We start from the raw sequence: 18956 nt of genomic DNA, 5'->3' as shown, positions 1-18956 counted from the left end.
GGTACCCTGGGTTAAGAACTTAATTCGTTCTGGAGGTCTGTTCTTAACCTGAAACTGTTCTTAACATGAGGTACCACTTTAGCTAATGGGCCTCACGCTGCCACCATGCCGCTGCCGCGCGATTTCTGTTCTCATCCTGAAGCAAAGTTCTTAACCCGAGGTACTACTTCTGGGTTAGCGGAGTCTGTAACCTGAAGTGTGTGTAACCTGAAGTGTCTGTAACCCGAGGTACCACTGTACTCAGGACTGTCATGGAATTCTACTCAGTACTGATCCAGAGCAGATTCCAGAGTATTGTTAGCAGAGTAAAAACAGGATCCCCCAAAAATAGACCAGAGGCAATTGTATTTCATCCAGCAGAGCATTAATGCTACTGAAGGCAAAGGAGCATAATGGTCACAAATTCAATACATTCAAGATTGGCACTGTCTATAAGAAATCCAGTTGCAGCAGACTTAACCTAAACTTACAATAACTTATAATAAGTCTAAACATTAACACTACAGTGGAACCTCTACCTGCGACCATAATCCATTCCGGAGGTCTGTCCGGAGGTTGAAACTGGTCACTGGGAGAGGCACCGTTGCGCGCAGGCGTGGGTGGCAAACCCACTGGTTACTTCCGGGTTTGCTGCGGACATTGGGCGAAATGGATGCAAGCAGAGGCGGATGTAAGAAGAGGTTTGACTGTACAGTGGTACCTCAGGTTAAGCACTTAATTCGTTCTGGAGGTCCGTACTTAACCTGAAACTGTTCTTAACCTGAAGCACCACTTTAGCTAATGGGGCCACGCCGCCACAGCACAATTTCTGTTCTCATCCTGAAACAAAGTTCTTAACCTGAAGCACTATTTCTGGGTTAGCGGAGTCTGTAACCTGAAGCGTATGTAACCTGAAGCGTATGTAACCTGAGGTACCACTGTATAAACAGAACATCACACCAGAAGGAAAAGAGATAGAAAGAGAAAGTGAAACCCAGGCTTCTTCTGGCCAGCATGACCTTGACAGAAAGAGATAAGAGTGTTAGGATTCTTGCCTGACAAAGAGAACCAGTTTAAGCTGGCTGCACTCGGCTTTTCTGAAGGAATAACCCAAACATCATGAACCTTCTGCTTGTTTCACACAGAAAAGCTTCCAGAGCTCTCTTGAATTAATTAGAACAGTGGAATGCTAATAGGTGAAAACACCACCCTACTGGACAAGGGTGACAAGGACACGGTCACAACTATACACTTATTCACACAGCCCCTTATACCACATTGGAGGTGTCTAGTAGCTGCTACTATCCTGGCCACGTCTTGGCAATGTGGGGAAGGTCTGTAGGTCTGTGGAAAAGACCATGCTTTGCATGCACAAGATCCCACCTTTAAATCCCGGAATCTCCAGGTAGGGCTGGGATTTGAACCTGGGATCTTCATGCAGCTTCTCATGATGTGCTGGGCATCACTGGGCTATCTTTCTCATGGTGCAGGTGTTAGTTTCTGTTCATGCCACTGTGCAGTGCTTGGAGTCACAAGACTCTGTTTTACATTCCAGAGATTCCAGGCTATTGGAAGTCTCACGGAAGACAGGAGATGGATGTGATGTTACTGGTTTCCTGTTCCTTTGTTGTTCAGTTGCTCTCTGCTTTCACAGAGAGTGGATGTTTCTTTTCTGTCTGCATAACTAGAATTTAAACTCTTTGCAATGTAGCTCATATTTTCTCGTCCTTCCCTGCTGCTGGATACTCTGCGTAATGAGGGTACATGCCTGGAGCCTTATCAGAGGCCCAGGACGTTAATCATCATCGGTGGCGATTCCGAAGGACTCGACCGGAGGATGAGCTTTTCCAGTGATGTGGGTATGGCAGGAGGGAGAAGAGCCAGCTGTTGAAGCTGTGCTATCACTGCGTTCAGCTCCACACCCAGCTCCTCCCGACATCCTGATATTGTGTGCATTGACACCCCCAATTACCCTCAAAGCTGGCACCTCTGGGTGTAAGCTCCATTGAGCACAGCAAATTTCACTTCCAAGTAAACATGCAGAGGATTGACCTGCTCTTAGAACACTAGCCAATATAATTGAACCCAAGTTCTCAGTAACATTAACTTCTCTAGTCATCGGGATGTGGTTTGTATCTATTGCCAATATTAAGAATTCATAACAGCGGCGTCTGGGCCCTGAAGAAGAGAAGCCAGAAAGGGAACATGAAAAGGAAACATCAAGCAGAAAGAACACAGCAAGCGAACCTGAAAAATTCTAATGGTCTGAATCCATACTCCAATTACAAGGATCATTTAAACGTCTCTAGGACCCAGTATTCAATATCTTGAGATAATTAACACCAGAGAGAAAGCAAATAGCTATAGTCTGTTTCACTTTCCTTTTATGGTCCAGCAGAGTCTGCTTAATTGGCTTGACGCAGTGTGTTTCATCTGGATAGTATTAGCAAAACTCCACAAAGCTCCCATACATAGATTCATTGAAGATAATCAAGGCACATGTAGAAATATCACTCACATTCCAATAGGGAAAGAAGTGTGTCTCATAAACAATCACCCAATTAGAGAAGCTTGGAGATGCACACTGGGCCAAGGGGTTTTATTTTTTTTTAATTCATGAAGAGGCTTTAAGAAATTAAGCAGAAGAGGAGCGATGAAGCATCAAAATGATATAGTAAGATAATATTGACCAATTTAGCAGCCATAATGGAATAAGGAACAGCAGCAGCAACTGAGAATCTCTCCCCTAAGGAATGTCACCAGAGAAAATTCATGACAGATAATAACAACTCGTGGTGTTTAACTCTTAAGCTTCACATCCACAAACAAGAGCGACAGTACTGATGGAATACATCAAGTAATAATAATAATTTATTATTTATACCCCGCCCATCTGGCTGGGCCTCCCCAGCCAGATGTAAGAGGCTGATGTGACCAGCAAATTTCTCTGCAGACTTTATCACTTTCACTGATTATGTGACCGAAAGGTATGTAAACTGAATTAACTCCACAATGGCATCACAACATTAAATGTGATTTTTGCCTCAGAGCATCACATGTTGCAATATAAGCAAGCAACTTATTTCATGAATGGAACCTTTTGTTTCATTCTTAGCTGTAAAGGCATGGATCATTTCATGAACAGCGTTGTCTGCAGTCACTCTGCACTTCTCCACACATTGGCCAGGGTTCCAAAGGGATGTGCACAGAACACAGAGGTTTCTGCCTGAGAGAATTCCCTGTTTCCTTACAGCTACCTACCAGGGTTAATCAGCTGTGCTGTTTATGTTTTGGTTTTAGTTTATTTGTTATTTTGTTTTCCCTCCTTTGCATTCATTGTACTTAACCTTTATTTTTCTTAAAGCTCAACTAGTACAGTGGTACCTCGGTTTAAGAACTTAATTCATTCTGGAGGTCCGTTCTTAACCTGAAACTGTTCTTAACCTGAGGTGCCACTTTAGCTAATGGCGCCTCCTGCTGCTGCCGCAGCATGATTTCTGTTCTTATCCTGAAGCACAAAGTTCTTAACCCAAGGTACTATTTCTGAGTTAGCAGAGTCTGTAACCTGAAGCGTCTGTAACCCGAGGTACCGCTGTATAATGCCTGAATAAAACAACTAAAGCCAGAGTTTGTGTAGAAGAATCATTCATGGCAAGTTGGTGCCCCCATGTGGAGGCCAGACACACAACCCCATGGTACAATTACAGAGCCCCTATCGCCTGCAAGGGCTACTGTGAGCCTGTAAATCAGGATGGGGAACCTTTTTCAGATTCAGGGCCAGGTTCCTTTCTCCAACCTGGCAGTGGGTAGGGGCCAGGGCAAGACAAATGTATATTTTGACTTTACAGGAACTTGGGATCTCACTGATTATTATATACTTACTTGTATGAGTAGAAATTCATACCTATCCATAACCAGTAAAGTTCCCTTCTAATAACTTCTGCTGTGGCTACTCTGAAGGGTTTGGTTGTTTGTTTGTTTGTTTCCCACCTCCTTCCCTATCACAGAGCTGCTCCGTTGTAGCATTTGATGTTTGCAGTAATGTAAAAAGGTCCTGCAATTGTTTGATCAAAACTTACGAGATATGGCCTACTTTCCTTAGTGGTTGATCAACTGGGTGGAATTCAATGTCACGCTCTTGCAAATGTTTCATCTCTGCACGTTGATCAGCTTGTCAGGTGGAATGATTCCCTCTCCCCCTGCAAACTGTCCTGGGGTGTTCTCCCACCCCACAGTCAATTCCGGAGGCACAGGAGGACAGAGGGGAGGAAGTGCCATTGCGCAAGTGGAAGCTCTTGTGCACGACTTCCACTGGTGGGGCTTGTGAGGTCCCAGCTCCTGCCAACCTAGCAGTTCAAAGAAAAACTGTCTGTGGACAAACGTGGGCTCTCTCAGCCAATAACGCGAGATGAGCGCCGCAACCCCAGAGTCGGTCATGACTGGACCTAATGGTCAGGGGTCCCTTTACCTTTACCTTTTAGTTTTGAGAAAAGGTAAGTAAGAGGTGACAGGGCAGAAGTGTATAAAATAATACATGGGAGGAGAAAGTGGATAGAGAAAAGCTTTTCTTCCTCGCTCATAACACTAGAACAGGTGGATACCCAACGAAGCTGAATGTTGAAAGATTCAGGAAAGATAAAAGAAACTAGTTCTTCACACAGTGCATAGTTAAACTATGGAATTTGTGCTCACAAGACTCAGTGCTGGCCATCAATTTGGATGGCTTTAAAAGATAACTGGACAAATTCATGGAGGTATAGGCTATCTATGGCTACTAACCACGATGGTTTTGGTCTAGCTCCACAGTCGGAGGCCAGTTGCTGGAAACTGCATAAGGAGTGAGTGCTGTTGTCCTCAGGCACTGCTTGTGGGCCCCCATTGGCATCTGGTTGGCCACTGTGAAAACACGATGCTGGGAAGATGAGCCACTGGTCTGATCCAGCACGACTTTTCTTATGCTCTTAATAAATAATTTTGGGGAAAGATAACTGCTTTTCTCATTAATTGACTGTAATAAATTGATCACAAAACAGGCAGTTAAGCCTAACAATGACACAACAGAGCATGAAACACAATCACTAGATGATGGCATCTTAAGGCTGTTTTATATATACTGTATACACACACACACACATCACTGTGGATTTTTATTCGTGTTCACAGGTAGGCACACGTTATGACAATTCACAGGACTCTGTATCAAGAGCACAAACATATTTTTAAAAAACAATACAAAAAAGACAAACATTTATAAGATGCTTTCTCAGCTCCTCTATAACCCAGTGGAAGTTTCTCCGCTTAATTTAATGGAATGTGAATCATAGCCTTGACCAGCTTTTGCACAGAGGTGTGTTCTTAGAATTTCAGTATATTCACCTAAAACAGGCCCCCTTTACCAGAAAAGTCATTATTGGGGGAAGGGCACACAGAAGAGGTAGCCCATGTAGTACCCTCTACAAGCTGGGGGCAACCCAGTCATGTGGGCAGGGTACAAATAATAAAATTGTTATCAGTATCATTATTATTCCAACAGCCATCAGCCCTAGCCAGCATGGCCAGTAGTCAGGGATACTAGGAGTTGTCCAGCTACATTTGAAGGGCACATGCCAGGTATCCCTGGCACACAGGTCAATTATGTATTGCTACTAGACTTTAGTCTCTCCTCTGCCTATATAGTCCCATGATGGATTTTATGATAATCCTTGAGTATGATGGGAGCTGGGCTTTTGACATATAGATTATCATAAAACAACTAGCATATTCAATAACACAAAAGCTGCCTGATTGTGTATATGAAACAGTACAGGATGGTAGTTTAAAGTCATTGTAAGCTCTGCAGAGTAGATGATTGATGTTCTGGCTTAATGGGTCTTTTAGAATAATTATTAAATAAGGATTTCTGTTTTCTTCACCATCAGTGGTGAAGGTCAGCAGCCTTTAATCTTGTTATAAGTGTTATCCTTTCAGTTCAGTGTTTCCAGAAAGACCAAAAACATAAATCACAAGAGAGTACAAATTTCATTTGCAAAACAAAAATGAAGTTGGGTGGTGGGAGGAGATGGATGAGTACCAAGTTACTGCTGTATGATACATTTGTAGTCTTGTTTATGTTGCAATCTAACGAGATGCCTGTCGCTCAGCCACTCTCATGGACACACTCCCAAGGAGAAAGGCTATTTATGGGCTGACCAGATTTGTGGGGATTGGCAAATAAGAAAAAGACAAAGAACATGACAGGCATTTTAAAATGCAGGTTGCAGTTCACCACTAAAACACATTCAGTTTTGCTACGTTGCATGGCCATTATTGGTTGACTCCGCGACTTGTCCAGTCTCCAAGCACAGCTGCCTTTTCAACCAGATTGCTTTCTCCAAAGAGCATAGACTTATTATGTTCCAGGACAAGTGATATGGCATTCCTGTCCTAATGCCCAGTGGCACAGCGGAGTCCATCTTAACTGAGCAAATCATTGACACCTTTTGTAGATTAGCAGCACACTGAAAGTAAACAAGACATATCAGGTTGGTCACTCTGCAAACTTCAGGTTAGGTAGAGAGAGAGAGAGAGAGAGAGAGAGAGAGAGAGAGAGAGAGAGAGACGGTGAATGAATGAGTATGCTTTGCATCTTCATAGGAGCCAACTCCTAGGGGCCAAGGTCCCTTTGCTCCCCAAATAAAATATTTGAGGAGGCCATGGCCACCCAAAGTTGCCGGGCATTGCCATTCAAATGGTGTGCATGTGTATCATCTTGTCATCAATTATGCAGGTGAGGCTTATCATACCCCCCATGCCTTTCCCTTTCTCTCTGCTATAGGGCAGAGAGCCCCAAGGTAGCCAGCCCCAAGGTAGCCATGTGGGAATGGTTTGCAAAATCCCTCATTGAAATTGAAATTCCTTCAATTGTTGTTGTTTCCAGTAGCAAGAAGTGGATGATCAGAAAGTAAAAAAGAAACAAGAAGCCTTGAATAATAATGTCATTAGTTAATTACGGTTCTCATAAGATATTATAATATTAGTATTGTTCTGTGAGGCACCATCAGGATCCTGCTAGGCAACTTAGGCATGATCTAAAATTAAATTAATTAAATCAATTCACCAAAATTTATCTTGAGATAATGGGAATTAGATCTGATAACTAGCTGAGTCCCTAAAAACCCTTATGCTTTTATAAATCTTGTCATCATGTTCCATTTATTTGTCAGTTAACCAAGCCCCCTTATCCCTTTTGTTTTTAATCTCTTTTTCCTATATTTGATCAATATTGTTCTAGTAATTAGCAGCTGATAACAGCACATAGCATCTCCTAGGCAAAAGCATTAAAACTGAACAGTGAACTCAACTGAACCTTCCATTACCCAGCACAGCCCAGAAACACGGGGGCATCTATTCAGGTTGGCAGCCATTTTGCTTTTTACGGTCTAGCTGGCCATAAACCGTCATGACTTATACTTTTGATACATTATTTCCACAATAAAGAACTATGGTTAGGTCTGGTCAGCAGCCTTGAAGGTCTGAAATGGCAACATATTTGGGGGTTCCCTCAGATTTAAATACTTCATTTGCATTATTCATATGGCTACCTCTGGTCCAAAATTGACCTACTGGCCTACTCTATTTTTCTAGAAAAAGAGGTGCCAGAACTCAGCATGAACACCTCTTAGAATGGCAATGGCACCCACCTGAGAGGTGCCAGAAGTGAGTTCCAGCTGGAAAAAAATCCCTGGGCCTACTTAACTCTACTCATATATGTGTCTAAGTTACCTTAGATGCAACAGACAGGTTTTGGATGCACTATAGCAGGAGTGCCCAAACTTTTTTCAAAGAGGGCCAGATTTGATGAAGTGAACGTGCGTGAGGGCCAACCAAGATTGTTGATCTTTTTTCAGGATTTTGCCCTAGAACATATACTGCCACAGGGACCAGATTGAATCTGCCCCTGAAACGACAGGAATCACACATTTAGAAAAGCAGGATATTTCTTACAATGTTATCTAGATAACATTTGCACCTCAGTAATTACGTGCCAAACCCAGGTGCAGCTATTTTCACCAGGTCTCAAACTTGATGGAAGAAATGGGTCACCCAATCCTCTCTTGATAGCTGGTGCTGAAAATTGTGGTGGGATGCATCAGTTATCCAGGGGAAATTTGGGAAGAATTGGGTAACTGATTTCTTCTTTAAAGCTTGACACTTGATGAGAGCTGCTGAGTTACTTCCAAATTACCGAGGTGCAAATTGTGATTGTCAGAATGCAGCCACTGAGCTCATTATCCAAACTTGCCTACAAGCTTCCTTACACAAGATTAACAGTCCAGTCATAACTTTCAAAGATTAAGAGTGGTCATGAGCCATTGGCAGCATACAGATGAAACCACTTAACCATGCATGCAATTTTTTCTCTCCCAAACAACTGTTAGCCTCCGACCTGTTCCTCTCCAAACTGCAGACAGACGCAAGAAATCCCTCCACACCCTCTGAAAATTATCTTGATTCAAATCCACAGACTCTGCAGTTCTGAGTTTCTTTACAAGGGCACCCACGAAACAAAAAAAACACAGCAAGCAGTCAGAGACATGAAGAACTTCTGAAATACAAATAAAAAAAATAAAAAATCAGATGTTCTTTGGGCCTCATTTGTGTTGGTGCGGTGTAGTGGTTAAGAGCAGTAGACTCGTAATCTGGTGAACCGGGTTCGCGTCTCCGCTCCTCCACATGCAGCTGCTGGGTGACCTTGGGCTAGTCACACTTCTCTGAAGTCTCTCAGCCCCACTCACCTCACAGAGTGTTTGTTGTGGGGGAGGAAGGGGAAGGATAATGTTAGCCGCTTTGAGACTCCTTCAGGTAGTGATAAAGCGGGATATCAAATCCAAACTCTTCTTCTTTTTGTGGATGGGCTATCATGATTCTGTAGTGAAGTGGAAAGAAGTTCAGAGGCTGAACCCTTTAGCCAAGCCATAGCTCAAAGTTAATCATGTCTAATAGTGACAGGAAGCTGTAATCTTTTCAACTGTTCTAATGAGAAAAGCAGTGTAGCAGAGTGCTTCCATATTTGATGAAAACTCTTCTAAGTTTGGCAGTGGTGTGCTCATCTCCTGGCTATGAGCAAGGGCACAGCTGTACAGCAGGAATGATTAACCACCAGGTCAGGGATCTGATCTAGCCACCCCCAAGCATTTTTTTTTCCTTTTCTCCTGCCAAGACCCCATCAATTTTGGTGGCAGCATCAAAGACTGAAATATAAAAGATACTAGAGTGGGCAGAGCCCACTGTGACAATAGGGATACAAATTAGCCCTCCCCAGTCATCACCACATCAATAATTTCATGGAGAGGACATAATGCTCAAAGGGGGTCTGTCTACCTTCATGTGTGTTCTGTGTGGTGGATGTCCATGCAAGAGGTGCGCATGAGTGCGCATGAGGCCCCACCACTGTATGCAGCCACCTGCAGCTCAGGGTTGGCTAAGGATCACATCTGCTAGCCCTCCGTGCTGTACTGGATTAAGGAAATGACTGATAAGAGGGCATGTGTGCTGTGACAGGAAAGCAAAACAGATGAACATGTTGCAAAGGAACATGCAAGCGACCCATTTTGACCAACACTATCATGAAGTGCACCTCAGGGCCAAGCCAATGCAGAAAGTAGTCACATCACTGAAGTATTGCATGTATGGATGATGCCACAAAAACGAAACAGTTAAAACTAGGAATGGATGGAAAACAGAACAAAAGAGATGAGGAATTGTTAGGTTTTTAAATGGTGAGCAGTATGATTAAGAGAATGCAGCAATGGAAACATTTAGTCAATGCAATCTACTTTTGAGTGTTTAAAACACCTCACATACATTACTTATGTAGTCTTCAGAATTTTCCCTCCCTGCCACTTTCCCAGCTGTTATGTCAAATAGTTTTCTCAGTCAGGTCAATCACTTTACTTAAATTGTGACTTGATTCAGAATTATTTTTGCCAAGAGATTTGCTAGGCCAGAAAAGAGATAAGTTACGAAAGCCAATTTAAATGATGTAACTAAAGAATGGCTCTGGCATACCGATGGAACTGGTATACAGATTTCTACTGCTGCCGGTAAACTTAAAAAACAAATTGCATAGCAACTTTTTTTTTAGGTAGGATGCTACTTGCCCCATTTGACAGGTAGGAAACTGACATGAGGTAGCAAGTTCTGTTGTGATGGCTGATGGGTCCACCAACAACTTGACTTGGGAGAGCATGTAGCATGCCTTTGAAGGATCAGCCTTCCCCATATCTAAGCACTGCTCAGCAAGGGTGCCAACTCAAATAAAATATGGGGGGGGGAGGTAAGCCCCACCCCACATAATCGATCACATGACGTGCTGCAGGCACACTATTTGAATGGCAATGCCCATCAACTTTGGGGGGGCAGCCCCCTCAAATACTTTATTGGGGTGCGAAGCCCCCTCAGCCCCAAGGAGTTGGCTCCTATGCCACTATGTCAGTAACCCACTGCAGACGTTGCTGGACTCCAACTCCCATCAGCCTCTGCCAGTACAGTGGTACCTCGGGTTAAGAACTTAATTCGTTCTGGAGGTGTTTGTTTTGCATTGTTTTTAGACCTATCTCCAGTTATTTTTATACAGCGTTTAAAGTACACTACAGTGGTACCTCTGGTTACGTACTTAATTCGTTCCGGAGGTCCGTTCCTAACCTGAAACTGTTCTTAACCTGAAGCACCACTTTGGCTAATGGGGCCTCCTGTTGCTGCCGGAGCACAATTTCTGTTCTCATCCTGAAGCAAAAGTCTTAACCCGAGGTAATATTTCTGGGTTAGCGGAGCCTGTAACCTGAAGAGTCTGTAACCTGAAGCATCTGTAACCCAAGGTACCACTGTATAGCCAATGTGCATGGACGATGGAAGCCGGGAGTCAGGCTTAGCCGCAGGACTACAGAATTATGGAGTTGAAAGGAACCCCGAGGGTCATCTAGTCCAACCCCTTGCAATGCAGGAAGCCACGACCCTGAGTCCCATGCTCTGCGGACAGAGCTATCATTTGCCATTTAGGTCCTGCTTTAAAATTTAAATAAATAGATGAAACCCACCTGTGTCTTGGCTCCCGTATCTCCCCACCGAATGTTTGCAGGTGGGGTGGAGCGGGGGGGGGATACCAGGCGGTGGCGTCGTGGCCCGAGCGGTCCTCCGCAGCGCCCCCTAGAGCCGGAGCGGCGCAGCGGCCCTTTCCCCCCGGCGCGGGTCTCCCTCACAGGGCTTGCTCTCGGAAGAAGCCCCAGGGCTCGCGCAAGGAGTGTCTCCCGGGCTGGCCGCCCGCCGTGCTGGCCACGGAGTTCTTCAGCTGCTTGATGACCCCGAAGAGCAGCAGGAAGAGCAGGAAGAGCAAGAGGAAGAAAAGCGCCAGGTAGAGGAGCAAGTTGAATTCCCACTCCATGCTGCTGCTGCTGCTCCTCGCCTACAGGTTCCCATCAGTCACTAACTGCCCTGCTCCGGACTCCAGGGAGGCGGCGTGTGTCTGTTTGTGTGTTTTGGTGGCGGGATCGGGACATTCAGCCGCCCTGGCAAGCGCCGTCGCCTTGCCGATCCGCTGCTTCTGGCCACATCATGTCCCTTGGCAAGGTCGGGACCGTCCGAAGAAGAATCCGGTCTGGGTCCGGGGACAGCGGCGGCTGCTCGGAAGGGAATTCCCCCGGGAGAGAGCGAGAGAGCGGCCGGTTTCCACCGCCGCCCCGACAGCAGACGCAAAAGCAAGCAGGCGAACGAGGAACATCAGACTTGGAGGCGAGAGGAATCTTGGAGTCTCCAAAACGGTGGCGCGAAGAAGAGCTGCCCGGGGAAGAGCGAGGGAGGGGAGCAGGGCGACCTCTAGGAAGGGAGGGAGGGAGGGAGGGAGGGAGAGAAGCTGTTTCCTGAATGAAGTGCAAAGGAACAAAAGGCCTGCGCCCCGGGAACCAACAGAGCCAAGGGAGGGTGACGATTTCTGCCTCCGAATGAGGCCGTTTCAATTAGAGGGAGAAAAGAAATCATCGCGCCATTGTTGTCCCTGGCCTGGTCTGCGTCGAAGGTGGCGCTGAAGTTTTTGCCCACCGGATAAACTCGTCTGGGGGGAAAGAAAAGTCATCCCAACATATACAGCTGCAGAGCTCGCGTTGCATAGCGCTGCAAGGGGAGGAACAGGGTGTGCGTCCTTGAGATCAGGCAGCACACTTTTCATGACCTTTTGGGAATCTTGCAGCCCAGCGCTGTTCATGGGCGTAGTCGGTGGGGCTGTTCATGGGGCGGCGGCAGTTGCCCCCCAATCAAGTAAATGAATAATAATACTTAACTAACTGGTGGAGCTTTGGTCTAAACCACAGAGCCTAGGACTTGCTGATCAGAAGGTTGGCGGTTCAAATCCCCACGATGGAGTGAGCTCCCGTTGCTCGGTCCCTGCTCCTGCCAACCTAGCAGTTCAAAAGCACGTCAAAGTGCAAGTAGATAAACAGGTACCGCTCCAGCGGGAAGGTAAACGGCGTTTCCGTGCGCTGCTCTGGTTCGCCAGAAGCGGCTTAGTCATGCTGGCCACATGACCCGGAAGCTGTACACCGGCTCCCTCGGCCAGTAAAGCGAGATGAGCGCTGCAACCCCAGAGTCGTCCACGACTGGACTTAATGGTCAGGAGTCCCTTTACCTTTAACTTACCAATTGGGTCACAGATAACTTGGTTCTGCCCCATCCCTCACATAAAGCCTTCTCCCCACACCCCAATAAATCCTGGCTATGCCCATGGTCCTGTTTGATTTCACAAGGAAGCCCGCTAAGCACAATGGGGTTCACTTGCTTCCAAGGAAATGTATGTGATAGTGCATCTTTTGACCACTGTTTGGTACTCACAATTCGAGTGGTTAAGAGGCAGGTTCCTCACTCTTTGGATGTGTTCTTTGCCAACAAATTGAAGCTCAATCCAGATAAGACTGAGGAACTGTTTGTGGGTGGTTCCCTACAGTTGATGGATGCAAGGTTGCTCTCCCTTTGAAGGAGCAGGTATGCAGCTGGGGGGCTACTTCTGGATGCTTTGCTGTCACTTGAACCCCTCAGGTGGTCTCAGTGGCACGGAGTGGCTTCCATCAGCTTCGGCTGGTGGCCCAGCTGTGCCCCTATCTGGGCAGGGATAGCCTAACATCTGGCAGTCTCTAGGTAAGGGCAGTAACTGGAAAGTGTGGGATAACACCTGATGCAATGTTGTCTAGCTCCTCTGCAAACAAATGTAAATGAATGCACAATTTAAAAAATGTCACATAGGGCACTTTCACCGCAAAGGGTAAGGCCAGATTTAAACATCATGCAGGGGTCCCATGTGCTCAGCAGCACATATTCTCTGGATCACTGGCATCTGTGCCTACAGCATTAGCATGGCAGGGATCTGTGGTCCAGGAGTCCATCACTCTGGTGCTAATTTGACGATGATGACAATGGTTTATTACATTTATATACTACACATTCTTCCAAGGAGCTCCAGTTGGAGTACATGCTTCTCTCCTCCCCATTTTATCCTTGCAACAACCCTGTGATATAAGTTAAGCTGAAAGTCAGTCACTCACCCAAAGTCACCCAGTGAGCTTCATGGCTGAATGAGGAGTCAGACCCTGGTCTCCCAAGTCATAGTCCAGCACTCTTATTACTCCACACTGTTGCATGACTCAGCAACACAAAGTGTGTGCTGCTGAACTCTGCATTGTAAGAACATCAGAAGGATCAGGCCAATAGGCCATTCAGTTCAGAATCCTGTTTTGCACGGTGGCCTATTAGGTGTCCCTGGGAAGTCCCCAATCGTGTCAGAGGCTGATCTATTAGTGCAAATGGGGCAATGCCCCATCAACCTCAGTCCGCCCTCACCAGCCCCTGCCTGCTTACTTACAACCAGTCCGGTGGGTGGCCTTGGCTGTCAGCTTCCCCCTCCTTAGCCTGAGCTGATTGGCAGGATGATGGATTGGGATAAAACTAGAATGAGTTGGCTTTGCTTGTCCTTGATTCTGGCTGTTGCTGCTGTTAGCTCCACCTACCACTGACATCCCTGCTTTCTGTCCCACCATTCCCAAGGGGACCAAACACCACTGTCTAGAACTAAGGTACGTATATATTGTATTCATGTATGTTTAATGTTTCAGGTCATCAAAGTGCATCTGCAGACTTGGCTTCAGCTGTGTGTGCGTTTTCACCTGTGATATTCAGATAACTGGCAGAAGGCCTTCTCGGTAGTGGTGCTCGCCCTGTGGAATTCCCTCCCATCAGATGTCAAGGAAATAAACAACAACCTGACTTTCAGAAAACATCTGAAGGCAGCCCTGTTTAGGGACGTTTTTAGTGTTTGATGTATTTATTGTGTGGTGTAGTGGTTAAGAGCGGTAGTCTCGTCATCTGGGGAACCGGGTTCACATCTCCGCTCCTCCACATGCAGCTGCTGGGTGACCTTGGGCCAGTCACACTTCTTTGAAGTCTCTCAGCCCCACTCACCTCACAGAGTGTTTGTTGTGGGGGAGGAAGGGAAAGGAGATTGTTAGCCGCTTTGAGACTCCTGAAGGAGAGTGAAAGGCGGGAAATCAAATCCAAACTCTTCTTCTTCTTCTTCTTTTAATATTCTATTGGGAGCCGCCCAGAGTGGCTGGGGAAACCCAGCCAGATGGGCGGGCTATAAATAATAAATTGTTGTTGTTGTTGTTGTTGTTGTTGTTGTTGTTGTTGTTGTTGTTATTACACTTCTTCAGGTGTGGCATTGTTTTTGCTCTCCCTGGAGCTAAACCCCTTGCTGGTGTTAATACTTGTTCCTTTTTAACTTAGTTTTTTTTTGGGGGGGGGAGTTTCTGAACAGTTTTGATCACCTAGTAATTTGCGCTTTAGGAAGCTGTGCCTCTTAAGATCCTGCAGTGGAAGTAACATAGCTAAGGCAAGGTGAGAAAGGGACTATGAAGCCTCTTGCATCCTACTTCCCTTCCTTTATATATTCCTTTATATATTCTCTGTTCCCGATGCTGACCTGCACAACCCACCATTCTCTCCCCCAGGTGGCTCTCCAGCAAAACCAGCCCTTGCTGAGAGCTGTAAGTCAGGGAATGCACGGACACAATAGATGATACAAGTAAAAATGGCTTCTTAACCAGAGCCCGAGGACAACAAAACATATCAGCTAAGCCTGCCTAAATGAAAACATGCTCAATTAATGAACAGTTTAATGGCTTGATCGTAAAACATGAATGGATAGTTTGATCAATAAAGACAACACAGTCTCAGCTGTGCCCCATTTCTAAAAGGAAACACAGAACCTGGGTAAGCATGCCTGGAACCCCTGTGATCTTGCATCGCTCGGAGATTGGGCTGGCATGTAACAATATCAATTTCAAGGCAGGGTGCCATCCAGCCCCTTTTTGAATACTGTACTGGGAACTTAAAATAGACCGTGTAGGCCATCCCATTTCCTATGTGGAGACAGACTAGAGTAGTGCTGAGGCAACTGTTATTAAGGAGTTTTCAGGAGACATTACCATGGAGCTAGACAAGTTCTGAATCCTAACCTAATTTATTCAGCTTAAAAATCAATAGTGCAGTAGGTGCCAGTAACTCATTGACTTTCCTGTGCAAACAGATCATCCTTGCTGTATCAGGGTGATAAGCTGTATCTTAATTCAGTTCACTAAATAAATGGAAGCAATTTCACTTGTCTGATTATCTCTTTTTCCGTGAAAAAGCACCTGCTCATTCTGACTTTATAATCAATATGTATGAAAGAGTTATATGAACATATAGATTCAGCTTTAAATTGAAAGTTGTTCACAGTCATCAGCAACAGTTGGCAGTCATATGAACATTTTTCAATTATCACAGTGAATATTTCTTCCCCCATTTCTGTTTTCCTGCAGGAGGCCATCCTGAAACTCTTACTAGTGTACAAGTTGTCTAGTGACAGGTCTGGTCCTCACAGAATAATGACAATACTTTTACTTAGTCTTTTATTTTCACGTAGCATGCTCTGTCAGTCTGTATTGTGCATATATTTCCTGCAGCATGGAATGTAACTAACCAGTATGGAAGATGTGATAATAAATAAGGAAACCAGAAGCAGAATAAAACGGATTTTTTATTAAATTCCTTCCAGTAGCACCTTAGAGGCCAACTAGGTTTATTATGGGTAGGAGCTTTCGTGTGCATGCACACCAATAACAAACTTAGTTGGTCTCTAAGGTGCTACTGGAAGGAATTTTGTTTCAACTACAGCAGACCAACACGGCTACCTACCTGTAACTAGATTTTTTATTAGCTCAGAAAATCAAAGGTGCTGGAGCCAAGTGAAAATAGTATTTTCTTTAACTATTCCATTTACCCGATAAAACATTAATTTTGCCATGGATGTGCATCTGGTGGTTCAGGAATGGTTATCATTTTCTTCTCGGTCATCTTGTGTATTACCTTAGATGCCAGCAACTTAATTCCAACATTATTTGTCAGGTATTGTAACAAATCTCTTCACTGCATTTCCAGTTTCAAACATTTCCCACCTGCATTCAAAACAATGAAGACCATAACAGCCATAGAATTATTTGGTGGCAACTCCTGTTAGGTTCAATGAGATTTACTTTCAAGTAAGTATATTTAGGATTGCAGGCAATGCTTAATTTCTCGCTTAAAACTTGTTGGAACATTTAAGAAGATGCTATTTATACATATCGAATCAAAAGGATACAGGTAGGATGGAAAAGTAGAAGCAGGAGATATAAATAGAAAGACTTATAGCACAATCCTGTACATGTCTACTCAGAAGTAAATCCCAGTGTGTGAAATTGGGCCTGCTCCCAGGTAAGTGAAGATTGTAGCCTGAAAAATATAACACCTGCACTGTGAGCTAATGGATGAGGCTTTACAACTAAGGCAGAATCTTATGCAGGTTTCCTTGGAAGAAAGTCCCACTAAGGTATACAGTATTTCAATTTATAATGTCTCCAGGGGTGAAAATCAAATGGACAGTTATCAGGGAGATGGTTCCACAGTGAGTCATACACATAGGATTGGACTACATATATATCCTTGTGGTGGGGGTCTTGTCTTCTGAGCAGCCCAGAACCCACATACACACTGCCCAGGCCTGTGTCCCTGAGAGGTCACTTTGGTGCTGCTAACACAGTTTGAATTTACCCCTGGAGGTGCACTCCACTGTCTCCCAAGACAGACAGATGCCAACAAGCAGGGGCAAGCATTATCTTTTAACTCTTTTGCCTTTCTTCTTCTGCTTGTACTTTCACATGCTACTTGTGTACGTTTGATTCAATAGGCATGGACTACCTCCTTTTGAATGTCCCATGCAGCATTATCCAAGAAGGACGTATGCTACATGCAAGAATTACATATGCAGCTTCAAATGTCACATACAAGAGCAGATAGCCTCAAGCTCAACCATCCTTCTCTGCAAGGGCTAAATGAGCACCTGTATGCTACAGCAGCTGAGCGCTATGCATAGTTCAGTGCTCCTCACCAAATTACCATAGGAATGTATTAGGAAAGATCTTGAATCTTGTCATACTTTTGTACCACACTTCACTGCTACATGCATTTAGCAATCAGCTTCCTGTTGACACTTATTAAGGTAAGTGCTCCTGGAATTTCTGATCACAGCAGGCATTTCTTTGAAAAGACTTGATAGATACTATCACACATCAAAAGGAGCAATCCCACATTCATCTCATAGAGGGATCCCTGGTGCGATTTTGTAGAAACACAGCAGCAAGAAATGCAGCATTGAAATTGGCTCCTATCTAGGTAGTGTACATCTGCCAGCAATCAAAGACCTTTGTTAGCATCCATCACCTGTTCAGAAGGAACAGGCGGGCTGAATCCAGTATTCCTGCCAGTGTTAACAGCCAAACATTAGCATAGTTTGCAATCCAGCGCCAGGTACACACACACCAGAATGCTGGAGATCCTGTGCATAGCACCCTTTTCTATATGCAGTTCCTTTCCTAATATTACATTTCAAATAGAGTAAAACTATAGACCAGCCACCAATGCCACTTTCTTGGCCAAGGTGGTGCAAAGGGCGGTTGCAGAGCAACTGCAAGTGTTCCTGGATGAGACTAACTAGATGCACTACAGTCTGGGTTCAGAGCTGAAGCAGCCTTGGTTGCCTGGTAGATTACCTTTAGCATAAGAAACAGGACAATGTGAGCCTAGAGGTTTTTTATACAGTTCACCATACAGTGGTACCTTGGGTTAAGTACTTAATTCATTCCGGAGGTCCGTTCTTAACCTGAAACTGTTCTTAACCGGAAGCACCACTTTAGCTAATGGGGCCTCCTGCTGCTGCCGCGCCGCCAGAGCACGATTTCTGTTCTCATCCTGAAGCAAAGTTCTTAACCCGAGGAAATATTTCTGGGTTAGCGGAGTCTGTAACCTGAAGCGTTTGTAACCTGAAGCATATGTAACCCAAGGTACCACTGTAGTATCCTCTTGAAGCAACTCAATGAGATAATAATAATAATAATAATAATAATAATAATAATAATAATTTATTATTTGTACCCCGCCCATCTGGCTGGGTTTCCCCAGCCACTCTGGGCGGCTTCCAACAAAGATGAAAAATACACTAAAATGTCACATATTAAAAACTTCCCTTTATCGGAGGAACTGTGTTCTCATGGTTCTCTTCATGGTTCATAGAGTAGCACTGGGCGAGTGCAATTTGTGCTATGGACTTCCATGGGGAATTTTCCTCTTCCCAGTGCTATATGAAGCCATTGGGAGAAGTCATTAGTTTTGGAACATCACCAATAGGCTGATGATATACAGCTCTACTTCTCCATGACATCTAAAACAGGCTGTGAAAGCTGTTGATCCATGTATGAATGCAGTAGTGGACTGGATGAGGACCAATAAACTGTGCTTGAATCCTGGGAAGACAGAGGCTCTTTGGGTTTCCAAGCTTGGGAGATAGGCAAGTTATCCTTTCTTGCTGGTGTTGTACTCCCTCT

General features: G+C 44.8%; 1 protein-coding gene and 1 long non-coding RNA gene across 3 annotated transcripts; both read right to left on the bottom strand.

Moving 5' to 3' along the window:
- Window positions 1-5113: 5113 nt before the first annotated feature.
- Window positions 5114-11084, bottom strand: LOC128421153 (uncharacterized). Of its 2 annotated transcripts, XR_008332243.1 has the most exons (3): window positions 11055-11084; window positions 7741-7915; window positions 5114-6476 (listed from the first exon to the last, which is right to left on the bottom strand). It is a non-coding gene; the product is annotated as an uncharacterized LOC128421153 (long non-coding RNA). The 2 variants fall into 2 exon arrangements; XR_008332242.1 differs by lacking the exon at window positions 11055-11084 and having other exon boundaries at window positions 7741-8619.
- A 17-nt stretch (window positions 11085-11101) lies between these two features.
- SMIM43 (small integral membrane protein 43) lies at window positions 11102-12194 on the bottom strand. Its single transcript, XM_053403508.1, has one exon. The coding sequence runs from the start codon at window positions 11396-11398 to the stop codon at window positions 11213-11215; it is 186 nt and encodes a 61-aa protein (XP_053259483.1). The 5' UTR covers window positions 11399-12194; the 3' UTR covers window positions 11102-11212.
- Window positions 12195-18956: the final 6762 nt, after the last annotated feature.

This window comes from Podarcis raffonei, chromosome 9 (genome assembly GCF_027172205.1).
Source record: "Podarcis raffonei isolate rPodRaf1 chromosome 9, rPodRaf1.pri, whole genome shotgun sequence".
Classification (NCBI taxonomy): Eukaryota; Metazoa; Chordata; class Lepidosauria; order Squamata; family Lacertidae; genus Podarcis; species Podarcis raffonei.
Note: the sequence above shows the minus strand (reverse complement) of the source record. Positions and strands in the feature narration are given on the sequence as shown.